General features: G+C 36.8%; 1 protein-coding gene across 1 annotated transcript; it reads right to left on the bottom strand.

Annotated features, from left to right (window-relative positions):
• Window positions 1-87: 87 nt before the first annotated feature.
• LOC113360273 lies at window positions 88-744 on the bottom strand. Its single transcript, XM_026603799.1, has 2 exons — window positions 303-744; window positions 88-206 (listed from the first exon to the last, which is right to left on the bottom strand). The coding sequence occupies exons 1-2, from the start codon at window positions 742-744 to the stop codon at window positions 88-90; spliced, it is 561 nt and encodes a 186-aa protein (XP_026459584.1).
• Between the last annotated feature and the right edge of the window lie 18864 nt (window positions 745-19608).

The raw sequence follows: 19608 nt of genomic DNA on the forward strand, positions 1-19608 counted from the left end.
TAGCTCAACTAGTATCACCTTGGTCTTTTATAACTTATTATGTTTTCTTTTTTATCATAAAAGCAAATTCATTACTAGAAAAGAAAGTTACACGGATTTATCCAACTCAATAATTGAGTGGATGCATCTTAGTGGGTTCTCATTCCAAACTTGATTACATTGATATTTCTTGGCATATTTGGCTAAGCCATCAGCCGCTTCATTACCTGCCATAGGAAAGAAAACACACCTAATAATACTGATAGATTTTACTATCCTAGTAATATCCGAAAGGAGATTATGATCCTGCCAATTGAAGTTACCAAAATTTGAAGTCACAGCTTCAATGACAGTTTTACAATCACCTTCAATGATAACTTTACTCAAACTTCTACTCTTTATCCACTCCACTGCTTCTAGAAGTGCTAGTCCTTCCTCTTGTTCAGCATCTCTAGCATTTATCACTTTCACCATGGCCTCCAGAAATTGTCCTGCACAGTATCTTAGAATTAGACCAATACCACAAGTTTTAGAATGCTTGTCAAAAGTTGCATCAAAGTTTAACTTCAACCAGTTTTGGGGAGGTTTTTCCCATTTTTTCTTAGTTATTTTGGCCTGATGTCTTCTAGTATTATCATTCTCTCTACCTAGAATGTTATGCTTAGTGCAGAAATTTCTAATGCTTATGATAATGCTGTTGGTATGAGAATTTTCCCCCTCAAAAACAGTTAGACATCTAAACTTCCATATTTGCCACATAATCATTGTAGCTAAAAGGATACCTTTCTCTTTTTTAAAAGAGATGCTGCTTTGTTCTTGGCTCCAGCTTTTGATCCAATGTTGCAGGGACTTGAAGTGATGAAAAGAGTGCATTGCTTCTGGAAGGATGGTAAACCAAATAACTTGGGCCATGTCACAATATAGGAAGAGATGAACATCATTTTATGGAACTTGTTTGCAGAATGGACAAGAATAATCTTCCATTGGGATGTATCTGCCCACTTTGGTTCTTGTTTGCAATATGTCTTTTAAGCATCTCCACAGGAAAAAAAATTGAGCTTATAGGGAAGCTTTAGGTGCCATATCTTCAGCCAGAGTTTTTGTGCTTCACTGTTTATGTTGTCTCCATTGACTTCTTGCACCAAAGCTTTATAAGTGGATTTGACAGTGAAAGTACATTTCTTGTTAAGCTCCAGTTTATGATGTCTCTTGCATTTGTTGGGATTCTTATTTCTTGAATTTTTATGCTCTCAGTATGACTGGATTTCTGGTTTATACTTTAGATATCCCACTGTTTGGATTCTGGATGGATTAAACTCTGAACAGTATCATTCTCTCCATAGTGTTGTGAAGCATTAGTGAGCTGTGTATGATTGATGTTTGGAATCCATTCATGTTTCCAATTTTTATTTTGGCTCCATCTCCAACAGACCTCACATAATACTTCTTAACAATCTACAGTCCTTTGTAAATACTCTTCCATATCCATGAGCCTTGTGTTGTAATTTCATCACACAAAGGGTGTTTGTTGTGGAAGTACTTAGCCTTCAGAATTCTAGCACAAAGAGAGTTTTCAGCTGTAATCATCCTCCAAGCCAGCTTTGTAATTATAACATCATTATATTTTGTGGTATTTTTGAATCCCATACCACCCAATCTTTTTGGTTTGCACACAGAACCCCATGAGATTGGACTCATTCCTTTCTTGTTGTCAACTCTCCACCAGTATCTTCTTTGAATTCTATCAATGGACTCAGTTACATGTTTTGGCATTTTAAAGAAACTCACTTGGTAGTTAGCCATGGTACCTAGCACAGACTTCACTTGAGTTGATCTTCCAGCTTGGTTAATGATTTTACCTTGCCAAGTACTTAACCTGCTTTGCACTTTTTCTTCTATTGGCTTGAAGCTCTCCCTTTTGTTTTTACCTAGGAAGAGGGGTAATCCAAGATATTTTTCATTCAACCCCGTTGTCTTCATTTGAAGTAAATTTGTAAGATGGTGAGCTCTTTGAGGTTGCATGTGCTTGTTGAAGAATACACTTGATTTGTTGAAATTTATAACTTGTACAGATGCAACACTGAATTTGTTGATGATGTACAACAGGTGCCTTATCTCTTGATCTTTGCATTTGCAAAATAGAAGGCAATCATTTGCAAATAGCAGATGATTAATGCTTGGGTTGTATTTGCTTGGTTTAATTCCTTGAATTTTCTTTGTGCTTTCAGCTTTGCATAACATTCTGGAGAATCCTTCCATGCACAGAATGAATAAGTATGGAGATATTAGATCACCCTGGCGTAATCCTCTTGTTGGAGTGAAAGGTTGACAAGAAGAGCCATTGAAAAGAACATACACTGAAGTTGTTACAACACACTGGTTGATCATTTGGCACCATTTGTTGCAGAAACCCAGTTGCTTCATTATATCCATTAAGAATTTTCATTCAATTCTGTCGAAGGCTTTCGACATATCCAACTTGATACCAACTTCTCCAAATTTATTTCTACTCGTCTTCATGTGATCCACAATTTCATGTGTAATTATTGTGTTATCTGTGATGTATCTATTTGGGACATAGGCTACGTGAAATGGGGATACAATTTTTTCTAGAATAGGTTTGAGTCTCTTGGCAAGGAGTTTTGAGATTATTTTGTAATTTATGTTGCACATGTTAATGGGTCTGTAATATGATGGGGTTTGAGGTCATTCAACTTTTGGTATGAGTATTTGAAAGGTATAATTGAGCTCTTTTAGGAGGTAGCCATTTCTGAAAAAACTTTGTGTCGTAAGGAAAATGTCATTACCTACTATGTTCCAGCATTGTTGGTAAAATCCAGCTTGAAATCCATCTGGTCCTGGTGCAGCCCAAGGTTTGATTTGAAAGACAGTACTTTTGATTTCCTCTATGTCTGATACTTTTGTTAATCTTGCATTGTCTTCTTCATTTATACATGGGATGATGAGGAATAGTATTTCTTCATCTCTTTGTGGATTTGATGAAGTAGTAATTGAACTGAAATGGTTGTTGAGGAGTTGCTCTATTTCTTGTCTATTTGAATGCCACAGACCCATGTCATCTTTGAGAGAATCAATATGGTTTATTCTTCTCCTATAGTTGGCTCTTGAGTGAAAGTACTTGGTATTTCTGCTTTCTTTTTTCAACAAATTCTCCCATGAATTTTGGTATTTCATGTCAGAGTCCATTTTGTACCAATGTCTGAGTTCTTGTTTTAGATTCTCCATAGTGTTGTTGTTGTTGAGACCTTGAGTAGCTTGAGCTTCTTGAATTTTCTTCTCCACCTCCTTGATGTGATGATGAACATTGCCAAAGACTTAAAATTCCATTTCTTGACTTCTTTCTTAGTGACTTTCAGCTTTGTGACAGTTTGGTAAGCAGCAGATCCTTGTTGTGTTTGGTTCCAAGCTTTTTCAATGACTTCTTTACATGAATCTTGTTGAATCCATTTTTCATAGACCCTGAATGGTTTTTTGAAGTTTTTTTCTGCTGGGTTTGTGTTCATTAGTATGGGAGTATGATCTGAGCCAAAAGCAGTGAGATTGTAGGTTTTTGATACAAGAAAGGTATCATGCCATCTTGTATTTTCCATTGCTCTGTCTAACTTTGCCTCCACCAAATTGTCATTCTGTCTATGATTGCTCCAAGTATATGGATACCCTGAGAATTTTACTTCCAATAAGTCAGTCTGAAGAAGCCAGTCTTGGATTTGTTTGTTGATGCTTGATTTCCCATTATTTGCCTTTGAGTTCATCTCTTGAGGATTTATTGTGATGTTTAGATCCCCTATTAACATCCTCGGAATCTGCATGTTCTGGCTTCTTTTTGTTATTGACTCCCATAACTCCTTTTTTTCTTGATATCTTGGACTTCCATACAGGAAGGTTAGAAACCATTGAGAATTTTGAGGACCAGCAGTTACCATAACTTGTATATAATTTCTCTGTTCATATATTAACTGAACTCCCATGCCATCTTTCCAGAGAAGAGCAATGCCACCAGAAAAACCAATAGATGACTGTGACCAATAGTTAGGAAAACCAAAATATCTTATGAAAGAGTTAGCTTTTTTACTATTTGTTTTAGTTTCTGAAATGAAAACAATATATGGGTCGTTATTTTGAATGCAATGTCTTAGATGGTCTCTAGTATCTTTCTGGCCAATGCCTTGGCAATTCCAAGCTACAATTTTCATTTGAGCAAAAAATTTATCTAGGTAGTTAACTGGGAGAAGATAAAAACTATGAATTTAAAAGATTTGCAGAAATTGATTTAAATGGAAAGCTTGAGCTTGCAGAGTAAAATGAGAGAAAAAGAGAATGATTACCTGATCTTCTTGCCCTGCTTGATGATGGTACTCAATAATGGCATTGCAGTGATGGTCCATGTCCCCTCCAATTCCATGGTTCAGCTCTTGAAAATTTTGAACATTCTGGTACACACTATTCTCAGCTTGACTGTCAGCATCCATATAAATTGGATTGTCAAAATTGATAGCCCTTGAAACATTTTCTATAACTCTTTTACCTCTTCTCTGATTAGAACCTTCACCCTTCTCAGAATGACTGCCAACCTCCTCAGTGAACACAGCAATGACATGATATCCATATGAAGGTCTTTGGAATGACTTTGTTTCCTGCAACAACTTTCTTCTTGGATATCTTCCTGTTGATGGTGATTGGCGAATGGTAGGTTGGGAAACCTACAATAATATACTGCAAGTGCACAGTGTCTAACTAGTAGAACAACGACAAGTACAGGTCATTCCCACGAGGAGTGTGAAAATACTCTACCAACTAATACCAAAACTGAATAATCAACAAGATGATTTTTTAAGGATTTTTCAGAAATTCAAACAAGATGAAATAAAAATAACAAAGACGTAACCAAGAAACTGAAAGGGTTATTAGGGTCTTCGATTTCCACCAATTCAATCATATAAAACTCTACTAATCTCTATTTATTACTCAAGACAAATATCGAACCCAATCTCATGTCTCGGAAGATGGTATATTAAATTATAATATATAGTTTCTCCGCTGTAATCTCCTTCGCTTCATGGGTAGTGATTCTAAATCATTACCTATCAATCCTAAAGCATATCACGTCAATGATTTTATCAAAGCACGAAATATCGATTGAAAAGCATAAATAATCAAGAAAATCACATGAGCAATTAAACGCCAAGCTATATGAAGAGAAAATCACTATTCAATCAAATCATTATTAGAAATATCATCATAGAGTTCACATAAATAAATTGGCTTCTATCTAAGTCATACATGGCTCTAGTTAGCCATGGATTTCTCAAAAGCCAAAAACAAAATGGAAAAATGAAAACAAAACTCCAAACTCTTTTTTTTTTATTGCGGCACTATGGCCGGGTGCCCCTCTCAAATAGTCGACACCCCTTCTTATAACCTTCCCTTTCTTTTATTTCACTAATCAAAGAATCAAAATAAATTATTCTATGAAAATATCTTGCATGCAAGTTGATGTCATTATCAGTATCTTTCCCCAAACAGTATTGCCACCTCGTTCTTCCAATGAAATAATAAAGTCTCCTTATTTCCAAAATCTCCCAAATGAAGAAAGAATTATTTTATTTCCAAAATAATCTCACGTGTAAATATTCTTCAATTAATTCTTCACATGGCAAATAAATTATCTTTCCCGATGGAATATATTTGTGATAAAGTAAGAAAGATAAAATACTTCTCATTTTCAGTTTGCACGTGCCAACCCCATTTTGATTTCAATTTCTTTGTTGCGTTTGTGCCTCGCCTATGAAACAATTTCATGCTGCTGATATATATGGAGATACCAGGCCAGCTACATTTTTTCATTTTTTTCATTGTAGTTGCTGATATATGGAAATACCAGGCCAACCTCATTTCATCATTGTGGTTGCTGATATATGGAAATACCAGGCCAACTCCATTTCATAATTGTGGTTGCTGATACATGGAAATACCAGGCCAACCCGGCTGCTGATACATGGAAATACCAGGCCAGCATAATAAGTGTTGCTTATATATAGAAATACCAAGCCAGCATAATTGATCATTGTAGTTGTGGATACATGGAAATACCAGGCCAACCACATTTCATCATTGTGGTTGCTGATATATGGAAGTACCAGGCCAACCACATTTTTCCATTTTCGTCGCAAATACCATTAAGTCTCACATTTTGTTGTTTATTCGTTTGATGATCGAATTCACTTGTACTTTCTACAAAAGCAGTAAAATACTATTAGTAACTAAAATATTGTATCATATCTAATATAAATATGGGTATAAAATATAGCATATACATGCTTATCAACACCCCCACACTTATATTTTCCTAGTCCTCGAGCAAAACAGAGATATTATGCAATTGATTTATTTTTTTTATTTTATTTTTTTTATTTCTATGAAAAGTGAAAACCTGCAAAAATATGGATAATTACCCACTCCCCCACACTTAAACATCACATTGTCCTCAATGTAATTGAGTCACCCAACGTAGAAATTAAAATGGGAAATACAAAAATAAACAATAAAAATAAGAGATAGAGTAGAGGGAACAAATCTGATTGGTTGACTCCCATGAACCGAAATGTATTTGTTTCCCAACTTGCCAATAGAATGTACTCTCAAACAAGGTGAGGTTGGTACCCCAAAGTAGACATCCAATCATATATATAGAGTCTAAAAAGTTGAGGATCATCCCAACTAATCCGGTCAGCTGAAAATATGCACCTGCAAATACTATAAACCTCCAGAAAGATGTTTAAATTCATTCCCACTAGAAAATTGTAAGTGAAAATTACATCACTCCCATAAGCAATAGGTTCAGATTGTTTGACAATTTCTATTCGCAGAGCACTCTCTAAATCAGGTTCTAAATCAGCTGAAATGATTTCTGCATCTAATATTGGTTCAAATTCATCCGCGGAACAATAGCTCAACGGAGCAATAATATCACGACTCACAGACCCATTATCATTTAAAGCGGTTTCATTATCAATATCATCAAGACAAAAAAATTCAGAACTTAATGACTTAAGGGTCAAGGTCGGAGCTTTCTCGTCCAATAGAACTAGTCGAGACTCTGACAAAATTAGAGGTTCTAGTTTGGGTTTCCATTTATTAGTGTCTAGCAGTGGTGTGGAGTCTAATAAGGCATTGACTTCACATATAACATTATCATCATCATCATCAAAATCATACCCAAAATGAGCTAAGCAAACCTCTAGTGGATCTTCCAAGTGGCTCTTACAAAAGCTTTGCGAGTGCATCTTTTCGCTGGTAGCACTTCAAACTAAGGTACCTGGAAAATTCCAAGCAAATTGCGTAAAAAGAACTAAAAGAAAACTAAAAGAAAAAAATTATGTACAGAAAAATAAAAAAAAATAAAAAAAAACAACTATGTGCAAGATATCAATCAGAGAGTATTATGCAACCACTCCCCGGCAGCGGCGCCAAAAACTTGGTAGGTTGGGAAACCTACAATAATATACTGCAAGTGCACAGTGTATAACTAGTAGAACAACGGCAAGTACAGGTCATTCCCACGACGAGTGTGAAAATACTCTACCAACTAATACCAAAACTGAATAATCAACAAGATGATTTTTTAAGGATTTTTCAGAAATTCAAACAAGATGAAATAAAAATAAATAAGACGTAACCAAGAAAATGAAAGGGTTATTAGGGACTTCGATTTCCACCAATTCAATCATATAAAACTCTACTAGTCTCTATTTATTACTCAAGACAAATATCGAACCCAATCTCATGTCTCGGAAGATGGTATATTAAATTATAATATATAGTTTCTCCGCTGTAATCTCCTTCGCTTCATGGATAGTGATTCTAAAGCATTACCTATCAATCCTAAAGCATATCACGTCAATGATTTTATCAAAGCACGAAATATCAATTGAAAAGCATAAATAATCAAGAAAATCACATGAGCAATTAAACGCCAAGCTATATGAAGAGAAAATCACTATTCAATCAAATCATTATTAGAAATATCATCATAGAGTTCATATAAATAAATTGGCTCCTATCTAAACCCTACATGGCTCTAGTTAGCCATGGCTTTCTCAAAAGCCAAAAACAAAATGGAAAAATGAAAACAAAACTCAAACTCCTTTTTTTTGTTGCGACACTGTGGCCGGGTGCCTCTCTCAAATAGTCCACACCCCTTCTTATAACCTTCCCTTTCTTTTATTTCATTAATCAAAGAATCAAATAAATTATTCTATGAAAATATCTTGCATGCAAGTTGATGTCATTATCAGTATCTTTCCCCAAATAGCATTGCCACCTCGTTCTTCCAATGAAATAATAAACTCTCCTTATTTCCAAAATCTCCCAAATGAAGAAAGAATTATTTTATTTCCAAAATAATCTCACGTGTAAATATTCTTCAATTAATTCTTCACATGACAAATAAATTATCTTTTCCGGTGGAATATATTTGTGATAAAGTAAGAAAGATAAAATACTTCTCATTTTCAGTGTGCATATGCCAACCCCATTTTGATTTCAATTCCTTTGTTGCGTTTGTGCCTCGCCTATGAAACAATTTCATGCTGCTGACGTATATGGAGATACCATGCTAGCTAGCTATATTTTGTCATTTTTTTCATTGTGGTTGCTGATATATGGAAATACCAGGCCAACCTCATTTCATCATTGTGGTTGCTGATATATGGAAATACCAGGCCAACCCCATTTCATAATTGTGGTTGCTGATACATGGAAATACCAAGCCAACCCGGCTGCTGATACATGGAAATACCAGGCCAGCATAATAAGTGTTGCTGATATATAGAAATACCAAGCCAGCATAATTGATCATTGTGGTTGCTCATACATGGAAATACCAGGCCAACCCGGCTGCTGATACATGGAAATACCAGGCCAGCATAATAAGTGTTGCTGATATATAGAAATACCAAGCCAGCATAATTGATCATTGTGGTTGCTAATACATGGAAATACCAAGCCAACGCCATTTCATCATTGTGGTTGCTGATATATGGAAGTACCAGGCCAACCACATTTTTCCATTTTCGTCGCAAACACCATTAAGTCTCACATTTTGCTGTTTATTCGTTGGATGATCGAATTCACTTGTACTTTCTACAAAAGCACTAAAATAGTATTAGTAACTAAAATATTGTATCATAGCTAATATAAATATGGGTATAAAATGTAGCATATACATGCTTATCAGCGAGCCATCTCCATACTTTGGATTCATTGTCATAACATCTTGAATGGAAAAATTGGTTTGTCCAAATTTGAAGAGAGCTTTGTCGGCTAGAGCTCTGACAAAGTTTACTTTCCTTTCACACTCATTTTCATCATGGTGTAGAACAAAACAAGCTGGACAAAGGTTTCCTGGATGTTTTTGGTAATAAAAAGGAATCCATTGAGTGTAGACAGCACCATTCTCAGTTAGGAGCCCTCTGATTAAAGGAGTTTTAACATTGATCTTTATATTAGCACTTATAGCATTTGAGTCCACTGGATTTCCATCTTCAGGGTCGAGAGCTATGACTTCACCCAAGATTTTTGCAAATTTGTACATTGTTTCTTCTTCAAAGAGCTCTGGAGGTAAATCTTTGAAATCTACCCAGAATTCTTGAGTGTTGAAGTCCATATTTTGTATTTGAACAAAAGAGTTGTATGGCCTAACCATAAAAAAGACATCCATTCAACAAAGAAGGAATCAAACTTTAATGACATAGTGGAGGTTTTTAAGCAAGTTACCATAAACCTTACCTTATTAGATGAAATTAGGAAAATTCCTTCTTATGCCAAGTTCCTTAAGGATATGTGTAGCGAAAGCGCAAACTTAGCGCCCATAAGAAAGCCTTTTTAGCTAGTCAAGTAAGTTCAATCATTCAGAACACCACAACTCCAAAGTACAAAGACCCAGGTTCTCCTACCATTGCTTGCACAATAGGTAGCTTCCGGGTAGAAAAAGCTTTAATTGACTTAGGAGCCAGTGTGAACTTACTTCCATTCCATGTATACCTACAACTAGGACTTGGTGAAATGAAACCTACTCAGATGACACTGCAGTTAGCTGATAGGTCTGTTAAAATCCCTCGAGGTGTTATCGAGGATGTTCTTATTGAGGTCGACAAGTTTATTTATCCAGTGGATTTCGTGGTCCTAGATACCCAACATGTCCCTGACCCAGAGAACCATATACCTGTGATTTTAGGTCGCCCATTTTTAGCTACGTATAATGCAATCATTAACTGTCGAAATGGTGTGATGAGTTTATCTTTTGGTAATATGACTATGGAGATGAACATTTTTAATGTCAGTAAGCAACCTCATGAGCTAGATGACACATGTGTTGAGGAGGTGAACATGATAGAAGCCTTAGTTCAGGAGTCATTACCAAACATCTTGTCTGAAGACCCATTAGAAAGTTGTCTATCCCATTTTGGTTTAGATTTTGACGACGATAGCACTATTGAACAGGTGAATGCTCTATTAGATTCTACCCCTGTGTTAGACACTGATAGATGGAAAGCTAGGTTCGAACCGTTACCAGTTTCTGAGACTACCCTAATTCCTTCTTTAGAAGAGCCCCCAAAGTTGGACCTTAAACCACTACCCGATACTCTAAAGTATGTGTTTTTAGGCCCATCTGAGACTTTACCTGTGATTGTAGCTTCCAATTTGGATAGTGATCAGGAAAGTAGGCTAGTAAATGTACTTCAAGACAATAAGGAAGCTTTAGGGTGGACTATAGCAGACATTAAGGGTATAAGTCCTACTGTGTGTATGCATCAGATTCATTTAGAGGAAGACTCCAAACCTTCTAGGGAGATGCAACGTCGACTGAACCCTAACATGAAAGAGGTAGTTCGAAAAGAGGTGCTTAAGTTGTTAGATGCGGGTATTATTTACCCAATTTCAGACAGTAAGTGGGTCAGCCCTGTTCAGGTTGTCCCCAAGAAATCAGGTATCACTGTAGTCCAGAATGATAATAATGAATTAATCCCAACCCGAGTGACCACGGGCGTGTGTGTATTGACTATAGGAAATTGAACAAGGTCACAAGGAAGGATCACTTTCCCCTTCCTTTTATCGACCAAATGCTAGAGCGATTAGCTGGACATAGTCACTATTGCTTCTTAGATGGCTACTCCGGTTATAATCAGATCGTTATTGCCCCAGAAGACCAAGAGAAAACCACTTTTACCTGTCCCTTTGGTACCTTTGCGTATAGACGCATGCCTTTCGGGCTATGTAATGCCCCTGCAACTTTTCAGCGTTGTATGATGAGCATATTTTCTGATATGGTAGAACGGTTCTTAGAGGTCTTTATGGATGATTTTTCAGTGTTTGGTTCATCTTTCGATGAGTGCTTGCATCATTTGACATTAGTGTTGACTAGGTGTAAGGAAAAAAATTTAGTGCTTAATTGGGAAAAATGCCATTTCATGGTTAAATCAGGAATTGTATTAGGGCACATCGTCTCTTCAAAGGGTATAGAGGTAGACAAAGCCAAAGTTGACCTTATTAAGACTTTACAGGTCCCAAAAACCGTAAAAGATATTAGGTCATTCCTAGGGCATGCAGGTTTTTACCGTCGATTCATTAAGGATTTTAGCTTGATTTCTAGACCTCTTTGCAATTTGCTTGCAAAAGATGTTAAGTTTGTCTTTGATGATGCTTGTTTAGAGGCTTTTGAGAAGCTTAAAACTTTACTCACTACTGCCCCGATAGTCCAGGCACCTAACTGGAACCTACCCTTTGAGATTATGTGTGATTCTTCAGATTATGCTATAGGCGTCGTTTTAGGACAACGAGAAAACAAATTACTTCATGTGATTTATTATGCTAGCAAAACTCTGAATGATGCCCAAATGAACTACACAACTACCGAGAAGGAACTTTTAGCCATCGTGTTTGCCTTGGATAAGTTTAGGTCCTACCTATTAGGTTCTAAGATCATAATCTATACAGATCATGCTGCTTTGAAATACCTTTTATCTAAGAAGGATACCAAACCTAGATTGATTAGATGGATCCTATTGTTACAGGAATTTTCCCCAGACATTAGAGACAAAAAGGGTGCAGAAAATGTAGTAGCAGACCACTTGTCTAGGCTAGTTGTTAGTTCCCCTAGTGATTCCCTTCCTATAAGGGATAGCTTTCCTGATGAACAATTGTTCTCTGTTTCCCAATCACCTTGGTATGCAAATATAGTGAATTATCTTGTTACTGGTCGAACCCCTCAACATTGGGGTAAGCAAGATCGTTCTAGGTTTTTAGCCGAGGTTAAGCATTTCTTTTGGGACGATCCTTATCTGTTTAAGTATTGTCCGGACCAGATTATTAGGAGATGTGTATCTGAGAGTGACCAGTCTAGTATTATCTCCTTTTGTCATGAACATGCATGTGGGGGTCATTTTAGTGCTAAGAAGACTGCTGCTAAGATTTTGCAGTGTGGATTTTACTGGCCTTCGTTGTTTAAAGATTCCCATAGTCATTGTGTTTCTTGTGAGCGTTGCCAGAAGTTAGGAACCATTTCCCGTAGAAATATGATGCCTTTGAACCCTATTTTAGTGATTGAGGTCTTTGATGTGTGGGGCATTGATTTTATGGGTCCATTTCCTATTTCGTTTGGTTATCTTTACATACTTGTCGTGTAGACTATGTGTCTAAGTGGGTTGAGGCGGTTCCGTGTAAACGAATGACCACAGGGTCGTAGTCCAGTTTTTGAAAGAGAATATACTTACACGTTTTGGTACGCCGCGAGCTATAATTAGTGATGGAGGTTCACACTTTTGTAATAGACCGTTTTCTTTTAATGAAACAATACGGTATTACCCATAAAGTAGCAACCCCATATCACCCTCAGACTAGTGGTCAGGTAGAGGTTTCCAATAGGGAAATTAAACGTATTCTAGAGAAAACAGTTAATCCAAATAGGAAAGACTGGTCGTCGAGGCTTACTGATGCCTTATGGGCTTACCGTACTGCGTTTAAGACACCCATTGGAATGTCACCTTATCGTTTAGTGTTTGGCAAGGCATGTCACCTGCCTGTTGAGTTAGAGCATCGAGCCTATTGGGATTAAGAACTTAAACTTTTCACTTGACAAGGCAGGAGCTCAAAGAAAGCTCCAGCTCAATGAGTTGGACGAGATTCGTAGAGATGCATACGATAGTGCTAAGGAGTATAAGAACAAAATGAAACTTGTGCATGATAGGAATATTTTACGAAAGTCATTTTCTCCAGGTCAAAAAGTTCTTCTTATGACACTCGTTTGCATCTATTCCCCGGGAAGTTGCGCTCTCGGTGGACCGGTCCTTTTGTGGTCCGTACTGTTTTTCCTCATGGCGTGTTGAGATTGAGACACCAGATGGTAGTAGTTCTTCGAAGGTTAACGGTCAGCGATTGAAGCCCTTTTTAGAGCCTTTTCCTACAGGTGATGTTGAGGAGGTCCCTCTGGAGGACCCTGTTTACCTTGATTGACCATCGAGGCGATTTTGTATGTTGTATAATATTTTTGTAGGTTTTTGGTTACACTTCACCCAGGTACTATCTTTCCGACTTCTCTCTTTACTATTTCCTCATGTTACTTATATTTTTGGTACTTTCTTTGATTAGAAACATTGAGGACAATGTTAGATTTAAGTTTGGGGGTGGGGTAGAACTTTTTGTTACCTTTTCGTTGCAATAAATAAACTCCAGAGCCTAGAAATTTATCCCTATTAAGGATGGCACTAACCAATCTAAGTGGATGGAAGCATTTTGGTTGTAGGAGTTGAGGAACCAATCTGACTAGATGGCAACATCTAAAGAGTCTATTCATAAAAGCACAGAGCTCAGGTGTTAGAAATAACATGATAGTTTCACCATATCTCGTTGAGTCCTTTTCACTTCTGTTTTTATTTTGTTTTGTTTTTAAACTATGTTTCTCTAAGTGATTAGGTGGGGCTCACGATTCAAGTTGTTACCAATGCTAGGGTGAATTAGAGTGATTGAGATACAAAAAAAAAAAAAAAAAAAAGAAAAGACCAGACCATCAGACCAACTGGAATAAATTCAATAAAGTCGACCACTGGAACCCTTGTATATGCCAGTTGTGTTGACCTAGAGTTAGGATTATCGACCACTGGTACCCTTGTATATGCCAGTGTGTTGATATTAGTCAGACTAGTATCTCAGTCCATTAGGATAGGTTCATTTTGGCGGAGGCCTTCAGACAGATATGAGAAACACCGTTCACCTAGTAAACATCAAAACCATCTATGTTTTTCTATATCCATCTTCTTGATCTATCCATGTGATTAGTTTTGACTCCGGATATTGATGTCCATAGTGCGACTATCTGAGTAGAGCTCTGTCACTTCATATGAATTTTAGTATGCTTGAGTGCAAACTCGTGTACAACAATTGGAATTTCGCATCAGGGTACTTCCTCCTGTAGTCAATAAGTATGCCAACCAAGGAGATTCTTTAGTGCCTTCCAAGGTTCTGTGTAGATAGCTAGGGTCTGGAGTATAAAGGTTTTGTGGGTATACCTCTGGTAAGCCCTCCGGAGACAACACTCCGCCACTAGGGACACCTAGGGTTTAAAGGCTTATTGCATACGCTAAATGCAATCGACGATGCCTGCGACAGTGAGTTAGGATTTTATTTCTATTTTATTTTTGCTCGAGGACTAGCAAATAATAGGTTTGGGGGTATTTGATAGACACATTTTTGTGTCCGATTTGTCTCGATTCTATATATTGTTAGGGCTCATTTTTGTACTTATTATGGTGTTTTATTTATTTGTAGGTATTTTTGGCTAATAACATTTTTGGAAAAAATTGGCTCGAAAAGTTGTCGGAAAGCACCCGGAGGACATTTGCTATTCGGACTCTCACTTTGGATAAGGGGTAACCTAATTACTAAGGGGCATCCCATTTCCAGGCAGTTGCTAATCGCACCCCTACCTGGATAAGGGGCAACCATCTTCAACATTTCAAAAAAGGTTTTGGCGGGAAAAAAGGTGCAGTGAAGAACATTTTTTGGCAATCGTGATTTGGAGGAGTTTGAGGTCGATTAAACCTCTGATTTTCATAGGATAGACTCCTTATGGGTCTAGGAATCTGATATGGGTGTTTAAATCGATTAGACTGGGCTCAATCGACGGATTTTTCTCACAACAGAAAATATGGAAAGTCACGTGTGTGACCTGTTTTAGGGAATTTTAGAGAGATTAAAGTGTGTAAACCTTCCCAAAGTTTGTATCTATCTAAGAAGTTTAGAATAAAAAGGAAAGCTCAGAAACGCGTAGAAATTAAAACAAGAAATTGCCGCAACTTGGCCGTGAAGAGAAGGAAAGAGATTTTGGAAGATTTGGGAGAGATTTAATCGGTATTTTTGATATAAATAGATGTCTTGGGTCATATAGAAGAGGTGTCGAGAGTTTGGGAACCTAAGGAGAGCCAGAGAAGAAGAAATCAGAGCTTTACCAAACTCTGTTTCTGCTGCTGCTGCTGCTGAAGAAGAAGAACGCGAAGAACATTGACGCACAAACAGTCGCAGAACAGTGTCGTTGTTTAACAGCTGAAGAACATTAAGCTGTGCAGGCAGTCTATTCTAGGGTCTTAAAATCAGCGACAAAGCAACAGTTTTTCAACAGTTTTTAACATTCCATTGTAACAGCTGTTTTGCAACACCAATACACTGTTGCAAACAGTCTGTGTTATTACTTTTCACTCTTTTAATCATCTTTTGAGCAACAAACACATATTTTGAGATCATGATTAATATGAGGAGCTAAACCCCATTGCTGAGGCGATAGAGGAAGCTATTTTTCCAACAAAAAGTGGTATATTCTATTTTATCTTTTTATTTGCAATAATTATGATTATTTGCCTTGAACTATTATTGAATATGATTTTTATTTGAGTGATTGTGGCCTATTTTGGTGGAGTATGCTTAGTTTTAAGACTTTTGATGCTTCATACTTGGTATTTACAATTATTACTTTTGAAAATCTACTTGTTGCAATATTTTAGAATCAAATTAAACAAGAAAATTGCATAAATATAAGTATTGGTTTAATCACTTTGAACTTGGAAAATAGTGGAATCTTAGCCTCAGTGTTTCTTTTAATATTGATATCATCTTTGATTGAGTTTGCTAAAAAATTTAGTGAGTTTTTTATTTATTTTAATATTAGAATTTAAGTCTAGTTAATATCCTTCACAAGTCTGAGAATCAAACCACTTTTACCACTATCTACAAATCACATCAATACCCTCCTTAACTATCTCAATTCTTCCTTAAACAACCTTTCTGAAGATATAATAAATTCCCTAACTCTTGAGAAACTCAGATCAGAATACCACCTTCTTAGTATTGACCACAGAAGTGTTTTGACCACTTGTAACGGTTATAAGCATCGTTTCCTAGAATCCAAATCTAAGATTAAAGTTCTAGAAGCAAAAGTTAATTCCCTTAATAATGAGAAAGATAAATTCGTTCTCAAGGGTGCGAAAGCTTTGAAAGAATTCCAAGGAACTATTCTCCAAGTTCAAATAGATCGGGATCTTGCCATTAAAGAGAAGAATGAATTGATGGAGCGAGAAAAATTGATTGGATCTCAACTTCTTATAAAAAGCGATGCTGAATTTGATTGGGCTGCTAGAGTCTTAAGCAACGCTAGAGAAGGTTTAGCTGTGAATATGAGCCTTGAATCTGAACATTCTGCCTTGATTAGAGATATTATGTTCAACAATGAAGGTCATTTGTCGCTCTTTTATATTTGTCCTTTCTGAATAGGATTATCCTCTTTTAACTCTAGCATATCTTTATGTTTCCCAGAGAAGGAGAAGAAACAACTTGGGGATATCGAAGAGTCAAAGAAACAACTTGAAAAATTGAATTCGAGTTTACTGCCCATGATTCCAAATATCGAAGGATCAAGAGAAATTATATCGTCACCGTTTCAAACAATAATAAGGATGCTATTCGCGCTCGTGATGCTGCAGTCAAGATAGTCTGCGAAAAAAATAATATTCCTCTTTCGAAGTACGAATTCGTTGATGTTTCTCCTAACGAGGAAATTCCTGATATTACTGATAGTGAAGCGGAGTATGAAGAGTACGAAGAAGAAGAAGATGAAATCCATAACTCTGTGTTGAACGAAGCAACAATGATGGTTCTAATGATAATCAGAACAACGAAGATAATCCACACAATGACTGATTACTTTTATCTATTGTAGATTCTTCTTCTTGTAAATCTTTATGTCTTCTTGAATAGTTTCCTTTTAGTGTTCTTCTTGAACATATGTTATACTTCTTAAATATATTAATCACTTTCTTCACTTCATTTTTAGATTTGTACTTATTAGAATACCAATCTTTCTTATATGAGTTTATCATATGGGGCAAGTAACATTTTTTAATGTTTGCATTCCCATTCTTTCCTCTGTTAACTTGTCACCAAATGATATACTCATGATCAAATGCATTTCGCGTGCCTCAGTCATTACTTTACACATGCAATTAAGATCACAGTTGTCCTTCTTCGCAACACTTTTCTGGAAATATGAGATCAGATGTGAGAAATTACTTTATTCTGCAAAACAAACATGTAATCAGAGAAATATATTGTCTTTATCTCTTTAGATCTTATTGTGCCTTCCTAAGTAAAGGTCTTATTTTTCCTGTTACATTTTGTTGTGCGACGAAATTGCAGGACGTCTCTACATTTTACTATATCGACCCATTGATCTAGTCTTAACTTATTCTTGTATTATCACCTCTTCAGGTTTTCTCGTGCGTAAATGCGATAAGCCTTAATACTCCCGTGAGTAGAAAGCCTCATGACATTTACGTCTTTGACACAATTCAGCTCCCTAATGGAAGGTGTTGTCCTTATCGCCCCCCTAGTTGCCCCTTCAAGGAGGCTTACCTCTACCGGGTTAAGGTTGGCTCCTCCCATCCGGTAATACAACAACCAGTTGATTTCGCAGCCTCTTTTCCCTCCACCGATAAGGTTTATGGTTACGAGACTGCACCCTAAGTGGGGTATCTTCGGATCGAGAGCATCATAGCCAAGACTTGTCAAGAGTGGTAAAGTAGGCTCCAACGCCCCTCGCACTCTTGACTAAACCGTGTACCTCGGCGCCTTGGTCGAGTGCTGCACTCCTTGGGAGAGATCCTCAATCTTTCGACTTAGGCATCTCTCCCGGATGGGCTTTTTCATTTTCTCTCACCCCAAATCTCCATGACTCAATTTCCAAGGTTGGTATGGCTTTCCCTTGAGTCATGCTTAACTAGCTTGTGAATTGTGACGTGCTTTAGGTCTTACTTTTTGCCTCTTGCATATATGAGAACTAGGGTGCACGCCACAATCGCATAGCTAGGCTCCCCAATTGGAGTCTTAATCTCTGATGCCTTTTGTCAAGATCTTATTTATGTCTCTTAGTATATAAGAGAATCTCTTGATAAGAAGGGAATCTTCAATCTTATTATGATCTCTTTCATGGAATTATACCATCATGAAGTTGTAAAGTTTTCTCTTTCTATCGTTACTTTTGAGTTATGCAACTCTCAGTACATTGAATTTTTATTACTCATAAAAGAAACAATTATTTATTCTTCAATTGCTTAATCATCTGCGTAGCTTGTGTGATATTCTTGAGTTTACAACTTCTTCATAGGAAATTAATTCACATAGTTTCTCCATAGTGTGCGAACAACCGCACAATTAGACATATTTTTATCTCCATATTCTCCTTTAAGATGTAGTCTTCCTATGTTTCTTGGTGCGAGCGTTCTCGGAAGATTCTGCCTCAGTATCATTCTTTTCAGATGTTTCAACTCTAGACACCACGTCCACCATTAGCCTTTCACTTCTTTGATTGTCTTTAACATGTTTCTTCCAGTTTCTTCGCTTATTCTCTCTTTCTTCGCATTTGTCCACATCAATTTCTTGGCAATTTTTTCCCACATTTGGATCACCCCTTATCATTCCAATTCCTTGAGGTAGTGGAAATTTTATGCATTGATGAAATGTCGAAGCTACCCCCAAAATACCGTGAAGCCATGGTCTTCCAATCAAAGCATTGTAAGGGGACTCTACATCAATAACGCAGAATGTGATTTTTGTAGATAGATTCTTCAAAGGAATTCGCATTGTCACCTCTCCTTTAGGCTTATTAGCAGAACCGTTGAATCCATAAATATTATAAGTGGACGGAATTAGTTTGTTATCTTTTCCTCCCATGGTCTTATATGTGTGATAAAAGAGGATGTCAACCGAACTTCCTGGATCTATAAGTATTATGTCAATTGCCCATACGTTTGCATCATCTTCTTCCTCCTTATCATCGTCTTCTAATTTTGCTTTGGGATTAATGCCAAGTTTTACCACTAATGGACTCTCATGTGATTCTCCTCCTCTTGGTGTCTCTTCAGAGAAATGAAACGACTTGTTTTTTCCAATATTTTAATGGCGATATCTTCGCAAGGTTAAGTATCTCTTGTCCTTCATTATCTCTCGCATCCACTCGGCTTAAGATATTATCATGAAAGTCTTCGATGTTTTTGAAAGAGTGAATAATTG

Source organism: Papaver somniferum, chromosome 3, assembly GCF_003573695.1.
Source record: "Papaver somniferum cultivar HN1 chromosome 3, ASM357369v1, whole genome shotgun sequence".
In the NCBI taxonomy this organism is placed as follows: Eukaryota; Viridiplantae; Streptophyta; class Magnoliopsida; order Ranunculales; family Papaveraceae; genus Papaver; species Papaver somniferum.

What these genes read in the sequence shown, in the direction of transcription:
- LOC113360273 (XM_026603799.1), bottom strand. Translation starts at nt 744, where the DNA reads ATGATTATGTGGCAAATATGGAAGTTTAGATGTCTAACTGTTTTTGAG. An exon ending in AGCTGTGACTTCAAATTTTG is followed by an intron (nt 207 to 302) that starts GTAACTTCAATT and finishes TTCCTATGGCAG; the next exon opens with GTAATGAAGCGGCTGATGGC.